General features: G+C 48.1%; 1 protein-coding gene across 1 annotated transcript in view; it reads right to left on the reverse strand.

Moving 5' to 3' along the window:
- The window catches only part of CACNA2D4 (calcium voltage-gated channel auxiliary subunit alpha2delta 4), a gene marked incomplete at its 5' end in the record, with an annotated part of 132,115 nt that extends 119,751 nt beyond the window's left edge, over positions 1–12,364 (reverse strand). Inside the window, 2 exons of the mRNA XM_082479730.1 lie at positions 6,768–6,849; positions 12,276–12,364. Coding sequence (XP_082335856.1) covers positions 6,768–6,849; positions 12,276–12,364 — 171 coding nt within the window. The remainder of the gene's footprint in view (positions 1–6,767; positions 6,850–12,275) is intronic.
- Between the last annotated feature and the right edge of the window lie 255 nt (positions 12,365–12,619).

Here is a 12,619-nt window from a genome sequence, read left to right on the forward strand (position 1 = left end):
AATCTATTATTGTCAGCTGGGTATTGTCTTTGGTGAAGAAAGATGTGTTGAAAGAACTGACATACCACCTTCTCCCATCTTTGCCTTTCCTCCCTTTTCATCCCATAATTTGGGTGTGTACAGATCACTACCCATAAGACAAAGAACGTTGACTAAGTGAAAGCAACTGATCCAATTGTGAGCTTGTGGCTGTTGAAAACAGCAATGTACCTGAAGCTATTAAATAGTGCCTACCAATAAAAGAGAGAAGTGAAGGCCGACTTTTGAAAACACATTGTGCTTACGTGCATAAGAGCATTTTACACATCACATACCTGAAATTTACTTAAGGCAGAGGGAAGCGCAAGGGAATGGAGCTGTATGCTGTCATTACATTGCCTCCTATGTCATAGGTGCTCTGGGGCAATAGCAAGAGAGATGTCATGCCTAGTGCATGTCCTGTCCTGTCCTCCCACAGTGCCATCATATCTGAAGGATAACTCGTCAGGTCTGCAGCAAGAAAGAGTCTGCTCGGTACTTAAGTAGGAGACTGCCAAGGAAAGGTTGGCGAGACAGTTACGATGCTACTTATTCAGCACACATGAGCATGCTTTGGGCCAAGAGTGGCACAGAGGCAATTCCCAGAAACTAGGAATTACGAGCATGGCTACTTAGTGCTGCCTCCACTGGGAGAGATGCCACAATGAGGAGGATCTGGATCTGACAGCTTTAGAGATAGCCAGTTTCTTCTGACCGTATTTCATATATTCTAGGCATTAAAAACTAGAGAGTACTCCCAAACTGGGTAACTGTAATCTACCTCCCTAAATCTTCCCTTTCAAGACTGGATACAATGGCCTTCATTTCTCCTTTTAAAAAAATCCCAAAGCTAACAAAGATAGGCAGAAAGGAAGGGGGAAAAACACCTGCAAAAAGGTCACAGTATGATTAACTTCATTCAGAAAAGACAAAGCCTTATCTCCCCAGCAATGTGGAAGTGCGAAGGCAGCCAATTGAATTTCTCTGGTCCTTCATCATCATTTCTCTCTGCAGTATATACGCATCCCCTCCTGTTATATTAGGACCGTAGCAGCAATCTCAGCCGGGGCTGGGCTTCTTGAGCTGGTATGTAATAAGGTGGTGAAAAGGGTAAGGGGACGGCAGGGCCTTCAGTGGCACTTTTGAATTAGAAGGAAGTGGGACGGAAGGACTTTGCATGTCTTTAGGGTGACTGAGTAGATCTCCTTTTGTTCAAGAAGCTCATTGACCATCCGGGAGGGCGGTTGAACAACAAGCAGAGTACGAAACGCCTCAAGGATGGGACAGGCTGAGGAGGTCAGACAGAAATAGCAGCAGCATCCAGCCTGCAGCAGGCATGGCGGGGAGGCTGCTCGCTCTGTCTGGCGTGATTAACAGCAAGGGTTTTACTGGATTAAAAACGCCAGGCCTTGCATCCCCTCTGCTGCAGCTGGGTAGCTGGGATGGGTGGGGGAAGAGGAGGAAGACGTCGGGTTGAGCACAAAGGTTAGCGTAACCATCCTGCCGAAAGAGGGATGTGCCACAGCCACCCCCTGACCGAGGTCCCTGGCTGCTGACATCCCAGACGGTGCCTGTCCCATTTAGCTCCATGTCACGGTTTCATTGGGAGGGAAGTGATCTCTGGCACGCTAGGCTTTAATCAGGCCCTCCTCGGGGGGGGAGGAGGGTAATCTCTCCTGGGAAAGCTAGCAAAGGGGGGGACCACACCAGCACGGGCACGCACGCGCTTTGCAAAGTGACCTGCCGTCGGTTACCTCGGGTCATATCTTGAATTAAAAAGAACAGGGCTCTTTAACTCTCATATTTTATTTTTCTTTAGTGTGCTTTTGACCAATTGACAAGTAGATGTTATTAGGATGAAAGTAATCACAAGCAGTCTGCTGATACCGCGTACACGTCTCAGCCCTGGGAACTAGCCAGAGCTAGGAAAACAAAAAAAAACCCCAAAACTTTCTGCAATATTTCAGTTGGCTGTGAGGTCTATACCAGGTTTAAGCTCAGATCCCCTTTGAGCTTTTTTCCAACAAATGATCCAACAAACCGTTTTTTAATCTGTATTCCCGCAACTAAAATCTCCTGCAACTAATGAATATTCACTGCAAGAGTTCCCAAAGGTGGGCAACAGAGTGGTACTGCCGATTTCAATACTGCTACCAGAGACCATGGCTGAAAGTACGCAGCAAATGTCAACACAGGTGCTTGTAGCCAACCAAGACTAACCTGCACAACCTGAGTTTAGGGTCCAGGTTACCAGTTCATTATAATTTACAGAACAGGAATCAGCTACAGGCTTGTCAGAACCTGTTGATAGGATCTGATGTCGAAAAGGGGCCAAAAAGTTAACTCTGATCTAGCAGAAAATCTTTTCATACTCATCTAGTACTTAGTATTCCCTTAAAACAGCAAGAGCAATTCATTATGATTCTCCTTCCGCAGCGATGGGGGTGGTGATTTAAAAGTGGAAGATCCAGGATTCAGTATCCTAAGTTTTATCTGTGAACAGAGATACGTCACCAAATATATTTTCTTGTTCCCACCTCCATGAAATTTAGCCCATTGAAGTACACAGTGTTACATTACTCACTCCTAGTGAAACTATATTAAGAGTGTGAAAGACATCCCTTTCATCTTCACCCAGGAATGTCTTGACTGAACTTCTTTAGCTTGTCTGTTCTTTGCCACATAGTTATTTGTAGTGCTTTTTAGTAATTACATAGCTGGAGCCAAGCCCTGCTATCCTTTCTCAGCCCCTTCCACCAGGAAAGGCAATCTGCACCTCAGCAAAAGAAAGCAGGAGGTAATTATCAGAAACTCTTCTAGTGCATCATTAACATAGTAGAAGAAAAAAATCAAGTTTTGGGTCTGCTGAAATTGATAGTGTTTCTGTCACTCAGAGACAAGCCCTGAGAAGCACAGAACCACTGCGGTATCCTCTTGGCATGGCTGCCATTGGTGGCCCCAGGCCTTTGGTCACTGCCTGGCCAACTGCAACAGCAGGACTGTGGCAAACAGACTTCAGAAGCCACAGGTTCAAACTTTCTGTTCCTCAGCTCTGGGAGATGCTACTGCCCTCCCCCTGCTCAGCCTTTCACATAGAATCATAGAATCAGTGAGGTTGGAAGGGACCTTTAAGATCATCAAGTCCAGCCATTAACCTACCCTGATAAAAACACCACCACTCCTAAACCATGTCCCTAAGCACCTCATCTACCCTTTTCTTAAACACCTCCAGGGATGGTGAATCCACCACCTCTCTGGGCAGCTTATTCCAATGTTTAATAACCCTTTCAGTGAAAAAATGCTTCCTAATATCCAATCTAAACCTGCCCTGACATAACTTGAACCCATTTCCTCTTGTCCTATCACTTGTCGCCAGGGAGAAGAGGTCAGCTCCCATCTCTCTAAAACCTCCTTTCAGGTAGTTGTAGAGGGTGATAAGGTCTCCCCTCAGCCTCCTCTTCTCCAGGCTAAACAACCCCAGATCCCTCAGTCGTTCCTCATAAGGTTTGTCCTCCAGACCCTTCACCAGCTTTGTAGCCTCTTTGCTCCGGCTGTGTTGCCCTCAGCTGCCCTAGACCCCAGCCAGCATTTTAATACAGATCCATCATCTCTGAGCCAGGCCGATATGCCAGCCGAGTGCGCAGGCTTATCTTAACCTCTGCTACATCATGGTCAAGATAATACAACGAACACTTCAGTCATCAAACCAAAACCACTCTTCAGCTCTTGCTACCTCTGTGAGGTTTAACTTCATGATATCTTGACTGCTTGGGGTGGAGAGCAACCTATGGGCTTTCTCAAAGCTCTCTGATCCAGGGTGAGAACCTGCCCTTGTGGATTCAAGGGATGTCTACTGGTTCAGTGATAAAGCTGGTAAGATATTGAGTTTTTGGGTTGGCAATGTGATATTAGGGTTCTTCGGGGGGGGGGGGGGGGGGGGGGGGGGGATCCTAACAAAAAAACACCAAATAAATCCAAACAAACTTAAAGCCACAAAAGGAAATTTATGCTAAATATTAAAGAGAAGGTTTACATGCAAAACCTTCAGTAACTGAAAAATTATGGGTCCCAAAGCAATAATAAGCTAGTTGCTTCAAGCCTATTAGGCACAAGGGAGACATGAAGTCAAATTTGAAAGGTGTTGTTATCACTCAGTTTGTATTTCCTCAAAGACAAAATGCCCATCTAGCACTGAAGAAAGAATTGTCTGGACCTCTACAGCGTGCCCCCCACCCTTCTGCTGGTCTGCATATACTCATGCACACAGAGAAATATTTCATGTGAAAAACAGGCAATGTCCCCCAAAAAGGAAGGTGGCTGAGGAGCACATGTGCTTGGATTTCCAGACTTGGTACAATTGGCTCCCCAGGCCTAACTTGCCTGCAGTCTGCACCAGCGCGGTGATCTACATAAGGCTGTTCAGGGTCTGCCAAGGTGCACCTCACGGGGCATGAAAACGTTGCCTATTAGCCAAAGATTTGTCTCTGTCCTCCTGAAGGTGTCCTTCTGCAGTGCTGTTAAGTGTCAGCAATGCAGAGGGAGACCTTCAGGACAGTTCCTGCTTTGAGACACTGATTTGTGAGAGGGTGTCTGACCCAGTGCTTGCTAAAGAAATGGAGACCGAGAAGGATGGAAGTGAATGCTGGCTAGTCCTCTCCTACTTCCCTAGTCCCAGGGATATAAGGGAACATCCCTGGCTCAAGGAGTGGGACTTGAGAGGTGAAATGTAAACCTGAGCTGTTTAAACTGCTTAAGTAAATTTCAGGCAGGGCAGAACATGCATTTAGGAGATGACTCTGCTGGAGTATTAACAGAGCAAGGTTAGATCAAGCTCATTTGTACCCCCTGCTGGAAGTGGTGACAGTGACTCACTGAAGGACATTTTACCCTCCGAGTCACAGGTGACACTGTGTTCCAGTCAGGGGTGTCCAGAGACTGTGCAAAGCACAATCGGTCTGTGCTAAAGCTGATAGAGTTGTGAATTTTTGTTCAGGACCTGGTTGCCATGACTGTCATTTTACTGGTACATCTACAGGTCTCATATAACCCCTATCCCAAAGGGATCATGATCCCAAGAGTCAAAACAGAGTGTGGACAGAAGGAGGTGAAATGACCTGGTACAACATCTCCAGAGGGCCTACACAGCATGAGATGATGAGCATCTCAGTACCACGTGTGCCGTCCTTGGCCTCCACTGTTAACTTTTGCAACACCGGTATTTTAAATCTAAGCCCTGTTCTGCTTAATCTCTCTGATTTTTGGATCTTAAGGAGTGTGAATCCCCTTAATCTGTTAGAAGCACTGTCACAGAAGCAGTGCAAGTTGGCCATGTTGAAGTACACCTATACAGCATCAGACACAGGTACCTGACTATCAAATAATCCATATCTGCACCTCCTGCCCACTGGAGCTCAAGTGCCCCCCAGAGATGCCTCAGCATGTCACTTTGCCTCTGGCAATTATTGCTTGGGGTCCCCATGGAAGAATAGGCAATGCAGAGCATCATCAAAACTGCTAAAAGACAAACTTTTGCCTGTATTGACATCACACCACAGCTGCCTCATAATTAGGGCATGAAGTACCTATATCAGTGTTGACAATTTTTTATTGCAAGGTGGCACATTCCTCCTAAGAAGAGCTGATGGTCAGTGTGGGCTGAACGCCTTCCTTGGGCAAGCCTAGCAAAGACGATGCTGCAGGAACCTCTCCCTTTCTGCAGACAGAAAGCAGCACTGTGGGGACAGGGAAACAGAGGGCTCGGCAGCAAGGCAAGGCAAATAATATGCGGATACATTTTTGCATTGAGTTGTGGGTGTTATTCCTAATAAGAGGACAGAAATCAGACACCTAGAAGGCCTAAGAGGCAATGCATGGCTTGTGTTGAAGGAAAGAGTAAAGAAAAAGAACTGGAGAGCCATGTGAGGTGGAGAGGGGCACAGCATCCCTTCAGATGCACTCAGCAGCCACCAGGTCCCCTGAGCAGCGCTTGGGAGATGCTGATCCATACAGCCCTGCTAGTGCTGAGTTCGCAGAGACTGAAAAAGGAGCAGCTGTTCACTTCTGACTTCAGGAATCAGGGTAACAGGGTGATTTCTCTACAGCTCAAAGTGGGAAAATTTACTTAAAGCCCATGGAGCCACATCCTTTGATGCTGGTAGAGCATTTGGCGCAGCAATGCCTGTTGTTTGTTGACCCAGGCAGGCAGATCTCTGCACCCCTGGAAGACCACAGCTTCCAGGGCACCTGCCTCAGAGACTCCGTCAAAGACAGAGTTTTAAAGGCATAATTCAAAGAACTGATGAGTGACTGGAGGAAGATAGGTAAGGAAGCAGAAATAAACAAGAATGCCAGCTGGAGAGCTGCAGGAGGGGACGACAGGGTATGATGAGCAGGAGGTGAGGGACTGATATTGCACTTAGGAAGGGAGGAGTGGAGCCAGTATGGAAGGGCATGAACGATCATCAGAGGGCAAACAAGAACTGTTAAGTACTTTTAAGAAATAGGGCAATTTAAGTGGCGTTGGGCCATGGCTAATGAAAGCAGGAAAGGCATTAAATTGATCCCCCTCTCCGGTTCATGGAGGACAGCCACAGGGCATCACGCTGTGCTTATGGATATGAACCTGCATGGTTTTGAAAATTCTCTGGAGACCTGTGCATTTTGCTTTCTTCCACCCCAGGGGGAAACCTTGGAGGGCTAAATGGGGAGATCATGCACAGCCAAGGGAACCCTCACAGTTTTTCGCCTACCTTCTGCAACAGGAGAGAGCCTGAATACTTAGTCACAATGGAGTACAGCTCCCCACCAAAGGCATCTGCCCAAGACTTCACCCTAAAGAGAGGAAAAAAGGAAAAATCAGTGTTAATGATTCAAAGTCGGCAGAACTGCTTACTTCTTCAGACAGGGAAAACTCCATATTCCTGATTATGACCCCCCCGTATTTCTCTAAGCCACTATAGTGGCTATGACTATGAATTGCTAGCCTGACAAGCAGAGGGCAGGACGCAAGCGCTGCTCTTAGACGTTCTGCCCAGGACATTGCTCAGTTGGGAGACACATGGAGTTCTGCTGGTATCAGTCACTACATTTTGACTCCGAGTGGAATTTGCCTTGCCTAACTTCAGAGGTATGAAATTTGTACATTTCGTCTTAGATATCATCTGGTTTCCTCTATTGTTAGTAAAGTGAAATAAATAGCTCTGCAGACACTTATTTGTCTTCAGTGATTGTAGACAGAGCCTGGGGTGAAGGGCTAGACACCTAATGTCAAGACTGCTGAAGAGAAATAAGTGCCAGACCTGAAAGAAATTGTCAAGATTCACCCCTTGGATTCGGTTCCTAGAGCTGCATGAGGCAGAGACTAACGAGCTAGACAAATTCACTGCTCTCAGCGGAGATACTACGGCTTGATTATGCCAGAGTAGATTATGCACCTCATCATTGTAAAACACTACTCACATTTGTGCCATCCTGTAAATAACTGATGGTAGCAATAGCACATGGAGACCATAAGGATGTTGAAGAGCAGCCTGAGCACCAAGCCATCCAAATCAAAATAGATGGCTCTTGTAATTGACAGAGCACTTAATCAGAAATCTGTTACATGATTCACATTAGGCAGTTCCACCTACGTGCAGTTCCTTCAACAAAGATTCACTTTGGAGAGATTTATTTAATGGAATAAGTGGCCTCCCCCACTTACCAGAATACACTACTTATTTATGGGGTGCAGAGCCTTACCTATGGCTTGCAGTAGATTTCTTCCAGTCTAAGCAGCCTTTAGCTTCAGAGCCTCATTTCCCAGTGCATTGCACCACTTTCGTGGCAGAATAATACACCAACATAGAGGCAAGCTCTGGAGTAAAGCCAGCGCAGCGATGGTGGAATAATCACAACAGCTAACTTTAGCCTAGGAAAGCCTGTTTAGGCTCTCCTCTTGCAAAGAGAGACAAATAGGCAGCTATAGAGGATGATTTGTAGCATACACTTCAGCTCTGAACTGCACCTCTCTCCACTGCCTATAAAAGGAGTATAATAAGAGTGGGTGCCCTTTTAAATCGCTCCTTAATTGGCAATGAGGCATTCATTTCGAACCACTGAGTGTGACCCAGCACCAGCTGAAGTCAATAAGAACAAGGCTGCTTGCTTTTTTTTTTTTCTTTTTTTTTTTTTTGACATCGTGCTCTGTATCTTATTTTGGCAGTGAGAGTTTTTACCTTTTCATTTCACTCTTAGAGAAAAATGGATATAGGTATTTGCTAGGAGGCCAGGATTTATTGCCCCATATCGGAGTTATGCTAGCAAGCCTGGAATAAAAGACGAAACCAGAAACAGGGACCTCATGGGATGCTTTCCTGTTTGTTGTAGTGACTAACGCATTTCCTGAAGTATGAGGACCTCTGAATCAACACTTAACTCAATGCCCATCTGCTGCTGCTGGTTTCATAACTTTTATGTATGAGAGGTTTGGTGCTGACATTAATTAATATTCTCCGGTCTTCTGACCTTTTACTGTCAAAAGAGAGAACCTAAACATGAAGTTTAGGATACTAATTTTGGCAGGGAGGTTTATTTTTACCCCATTTCCTCCCCCCCCCCCCCCCCCCCAAAAAAAAACCCCGAAGTACATGTGATCCTGGTCTTTCTCTTTTGTGTTGTGCCTGTGGCTGTGCCCCTATTCCTCCCAGCCCTCGTCATTTTTCAACCCAGCAGGGTGGAAGAGTCTGTGATATTCATTTCAGACTAGTGGGTGCGGTTGGGCAGCTTCAGCAGAAAGATGCTATTTTTGAGGCAAAAGCTCATATTGCAATATGAGCTTAGCAATGATCAGCCAGTCAGTAGAGAAGCCAGACACAGACACGGTTTTGTAGAAAACCCAGCCCTGCTGCTCGTGGATCCGCTTGTTTGTGAAGTCCCTAAGTCCACCGAGACTTGGGATTCTCCGCTTATCATAAAAACAGGAAAAGGGAAGGTCAGATTTTAGACTTTGAGGATGTAGCAAAAGAAGCCTAAATGTATGAACCCCGAAACTTCCAGTAACAGCAGAACTCGAGGATAAAATGGTCGGGATTTGGGTAATGTCCCGATTTCGGTGTGGGTGCACTAGGTGTCAGGTGCTCAGCCGGGAAGGGCTGTCCCAGCCCGCCCGAGGGAGCAGCCCCACAGCCACTTCTGAGCCACTGCTCTGGCTCAGGCGCTGATATTTCTGCTGCTCTTGAAGCAGCTCTGTGAGACGTCAGGCTGTAAAACCCACTGGCCCTGGGAGAGGCAAAGGGGCGAGGAGGAGGAGGAGAGGAGGAAGGAGGCGCAAAGGCAGAGGGGAGCAGAGAGAGGGCCAGGGACTGGCAGCTTCAGAGGACTGGCTGGAAAGTTTAGGGGGCACAGAGGAATGAGAGGGCACAAAGGTCCCAAAGCCCTGCATGACAGGGCTGAAGAGTGGGTAATTAAAAATATATGGTGGCATTTCATGGAAGCTGAAAAGGAAGTAAGTGCAGAGGCAGAAATACGCTGGCTTTTACATATTTAAAAGACAATTATTTGCCAGGGAAGGGGGTGACCTTAGAGTACTGGGAAATTAAGGGTAGTCTACTGAATTTAAATAGATTTCTATATTTTCTTCATAAACAAGTGAGAGAAAAGGTCAGTCTAAAACTCATCCGGTTGCAAAGACATTTCATCTAAGGCTGCTGGCTCTGTGAACTCAGGAGCAGATGCATAGAGGCGGGAGAGGAAGCCTAAAGAGGCCAGACCAGGTTGATCTTCACCTCTCCCACCAGCATTTCCTGATGTTTCTGATACCCCAAGAAGCAAAGGCTGAGCAGCCGGCCCCAAATCCTCACCATTCTCACAGCTGCAAGCACTCCTGCCCATGCCATGGGCAGCTTATGGGCAGAGCAGTGTCCAGGAGGAAAGAGGAGGTGGTTTCAGTGCTGGACCCGCACCCCAGAAGCATTGCTGGTAATTGACTAAGTGGATTTTTTGCACCGCTGGCGTTAACGCTGAGTGAGCTTTGCAAAGATGTGAATAAATTGGCGACGAACCGAGTGTGGCGCCACAAAGCCAGGCATGACTTGTGGAGCAGCCCAGGCTGACTTAGCCTTGTGTCACTCAGCTGTGGTTGAATCCAGCTGGTGTTTAAAAGTCTCTGGTTTTGTGTCCCCAAAATCTCCCCGTGTAGTCTCTGGAGCAGATCAATTTTCTGCTGATTTACTCCCTTTGGTCCTCTGGCCAATGTGGTGTTCTGCTGAGATTTCATTTGAAAGGGGCAACTTTTGTGTTTTAGTTAAATTCATGAGTGGATTTGAAACATCAGGGATTAATTCAACTGTTGGTCTGGTTTTGGTACCGGGGGAGAAAAGCTCTTTTTCTATTGTTTATTCTTTCTTCTTGTACATGAAGAAGTTCCAAATTGTGCAAAGTGACGTAACTCTTTTCTCAGTAGTAAAAGGCTATCACATTATAACCAAACACATCAGAAAAGGATTTGGTCAGAGGTTGCCTGCCTGTAATCCCTGCACTTGTGTTCAGTGGTGAAAACAGCAGAAAGGATGGGCTGGTTCTTAATGCCACAGATCTCAAGGCCAAAAGGTATTTCCGTGCAGTATTTCCCCTGCACACGGAAAGTCGATATTTATTTTATGGGGTTTGAAGTTATCAGAGGTTGGGTTTTGTTCCGCATAACCTCTGCGCCCTTTTTGTGAAACCCAAATGAGAAGCATTTTGCTGAGGAAGGGTTGGGTAGTGCAGCCAAAAATAAAGTTGGCGGCGAAGTTTCCTGAGATCTGCCCCCAGTTAAAGTCAGCGCAACACCTGGTAATCACGTGGGCTGCATTGTGCGAGCACATCTGCAAGGGTCTTATTGGCAATTTTTGAATAGAAAAGATTTTCTCAATCTCAGGAAAGGGCTTGAGCTGACTTAGTTCGGTGTAGCGGACATATCTCCTCCTGAATCTCGCTGGCAGGGTTGTCTCCTCTCCAGACCAACCTGCTGTCCTGCGCAGACGCACCTATCCCAGCTGCAGAGGAGCTGCCCCACAACAACGTTTACCGACCGCGGTGCTGACATTTTTAATCCTTAAAGGATTTAACTTGCCTAAATCAGCTTAACAAGGTGAGGTTTTTATAAACTGGGTTTGCTGAGAGCTGTTAGCCTCCTGCGGGCTGCTGGGGTGGGCTGCACCGCTGGCGGGGAGCTTTCCGGCAGCGACCGTGCCAGAGGAGCTTCTCGTGCACGCCGACACGCGTGTTGGTGTGGCTGCCCTGCAAACCCACATCCAAAAAAGTACATCACATTCTCTATGTGTGCGTTGGCACCTGGACTCAAAGGCAGCGCGTGCAGAAACCGCGCTGGTTTATGCTGTGTGTTGCAGCTCAGCGTTGCCTTCCCGCGCTCCCGAGCTCCGGGAAGGGCTGTTGGGCTCTTTGCAGTAGGCTGGAGCAGGAACAAACAAGAAAAGGTGCCATGGCCTTTTTCTTCTGTTTAGCTTGCCCCCACTGACATCCCCTGACATCAGCACGTGTAAGTAAACGCGCCTCTGTGCGTGTGTATTACACAGGCGGTGTATGTGCGCACGCATGGAGGCTCTTGTCAGCCTTCAGTGTACCAGACCAGTGCGTTGGATCGGCGCCAGCGACACGTAACGGTGAACAAGAGCTGCAAACCTTGCGCTGCCCTGTCTGGATCTCACATCTGTTGAAGAGATACCTCCCGGGGCCAGGTCCTGACCAGGGCTGTGCGTCCCCAAGGCATCCTCGGCAGGTTGCAAACCAGCAACGTCTGCTGGAACCGCTCTGCTAAACTGGGGAGCTGCTGAACTGGGGCCGCTGGTGCAGATCTGCCTCTGTGGCTGAATCGCCGCAAGTGGCACCAGCGGTGGCATTTTACAAATGTGTCTTTAAACTGGTTTCACCTTCTACCGCCCAGTGCATTAAGCAGAGCATTAATAGATGTCAAAGTGATTAATTAAAGCAGATGAGTGTCATTGCTCTGCTTGACGAATGGGGAAAATGAGCCATTGCATCCGCGCTAGACCTGGGAAATTAATTTGTGGCTCCTGTGCCCGTGTCCTCTCCCAGGAGCCATCACCACCATTGCAAGGAAACGCCACCCCTCCCTGCAGCGACGTGCCTTGCCGGAGCAGCCTGAACCCCCGGTGCCTGCCACTGCCAGGGAGGCACTCCCACCCACCCGTCCATGCCCACAGCATCACCCTCTTCACGCCAGAAATGCCCCATGCCAGAGAGAGGGAAACACTTACGTCTCCAGCGGGATCTTCGTCTGGGCCCTGGCGGAGGGCAGGAGGCAGAAGAGCCAGAGCATCATCCACGGGACGGCCCAGGGCCCCATCCTCCATGTGCCAACCATCAGCAAGGGGACCGGCCGGTGGGATGCGGGGGCTCCCCGCCTTTCCTGCTGCCCTGGTGGGGGTCCCACGCGGCCCCCGCCATGCTGCTGGGCAGGGTGACCTGACGCTGCGGGGCCGAGCCCCGGGATGACCCCGGCTGCCTCTGCCCCGGGGACGTTGCTCCTGCTGCCAGGCGCCGTCAGGGGTCTCCGGCGCAGGGTGGGTGGCCAAAAACCCACTGGAGACCCTTGCTGGAA

Source organism: Vanellus vanellus, assembly GCF_965231255.1.
Source record: "Vanellus vanellus genome assembly, chromosome: 1".
Taxonomy (NCBI): Eukaryota; Metazoa; Chordata; class Aves; order Charadriiformes; family Charadriidae; genus Vanellus; species Vanellus vanellus.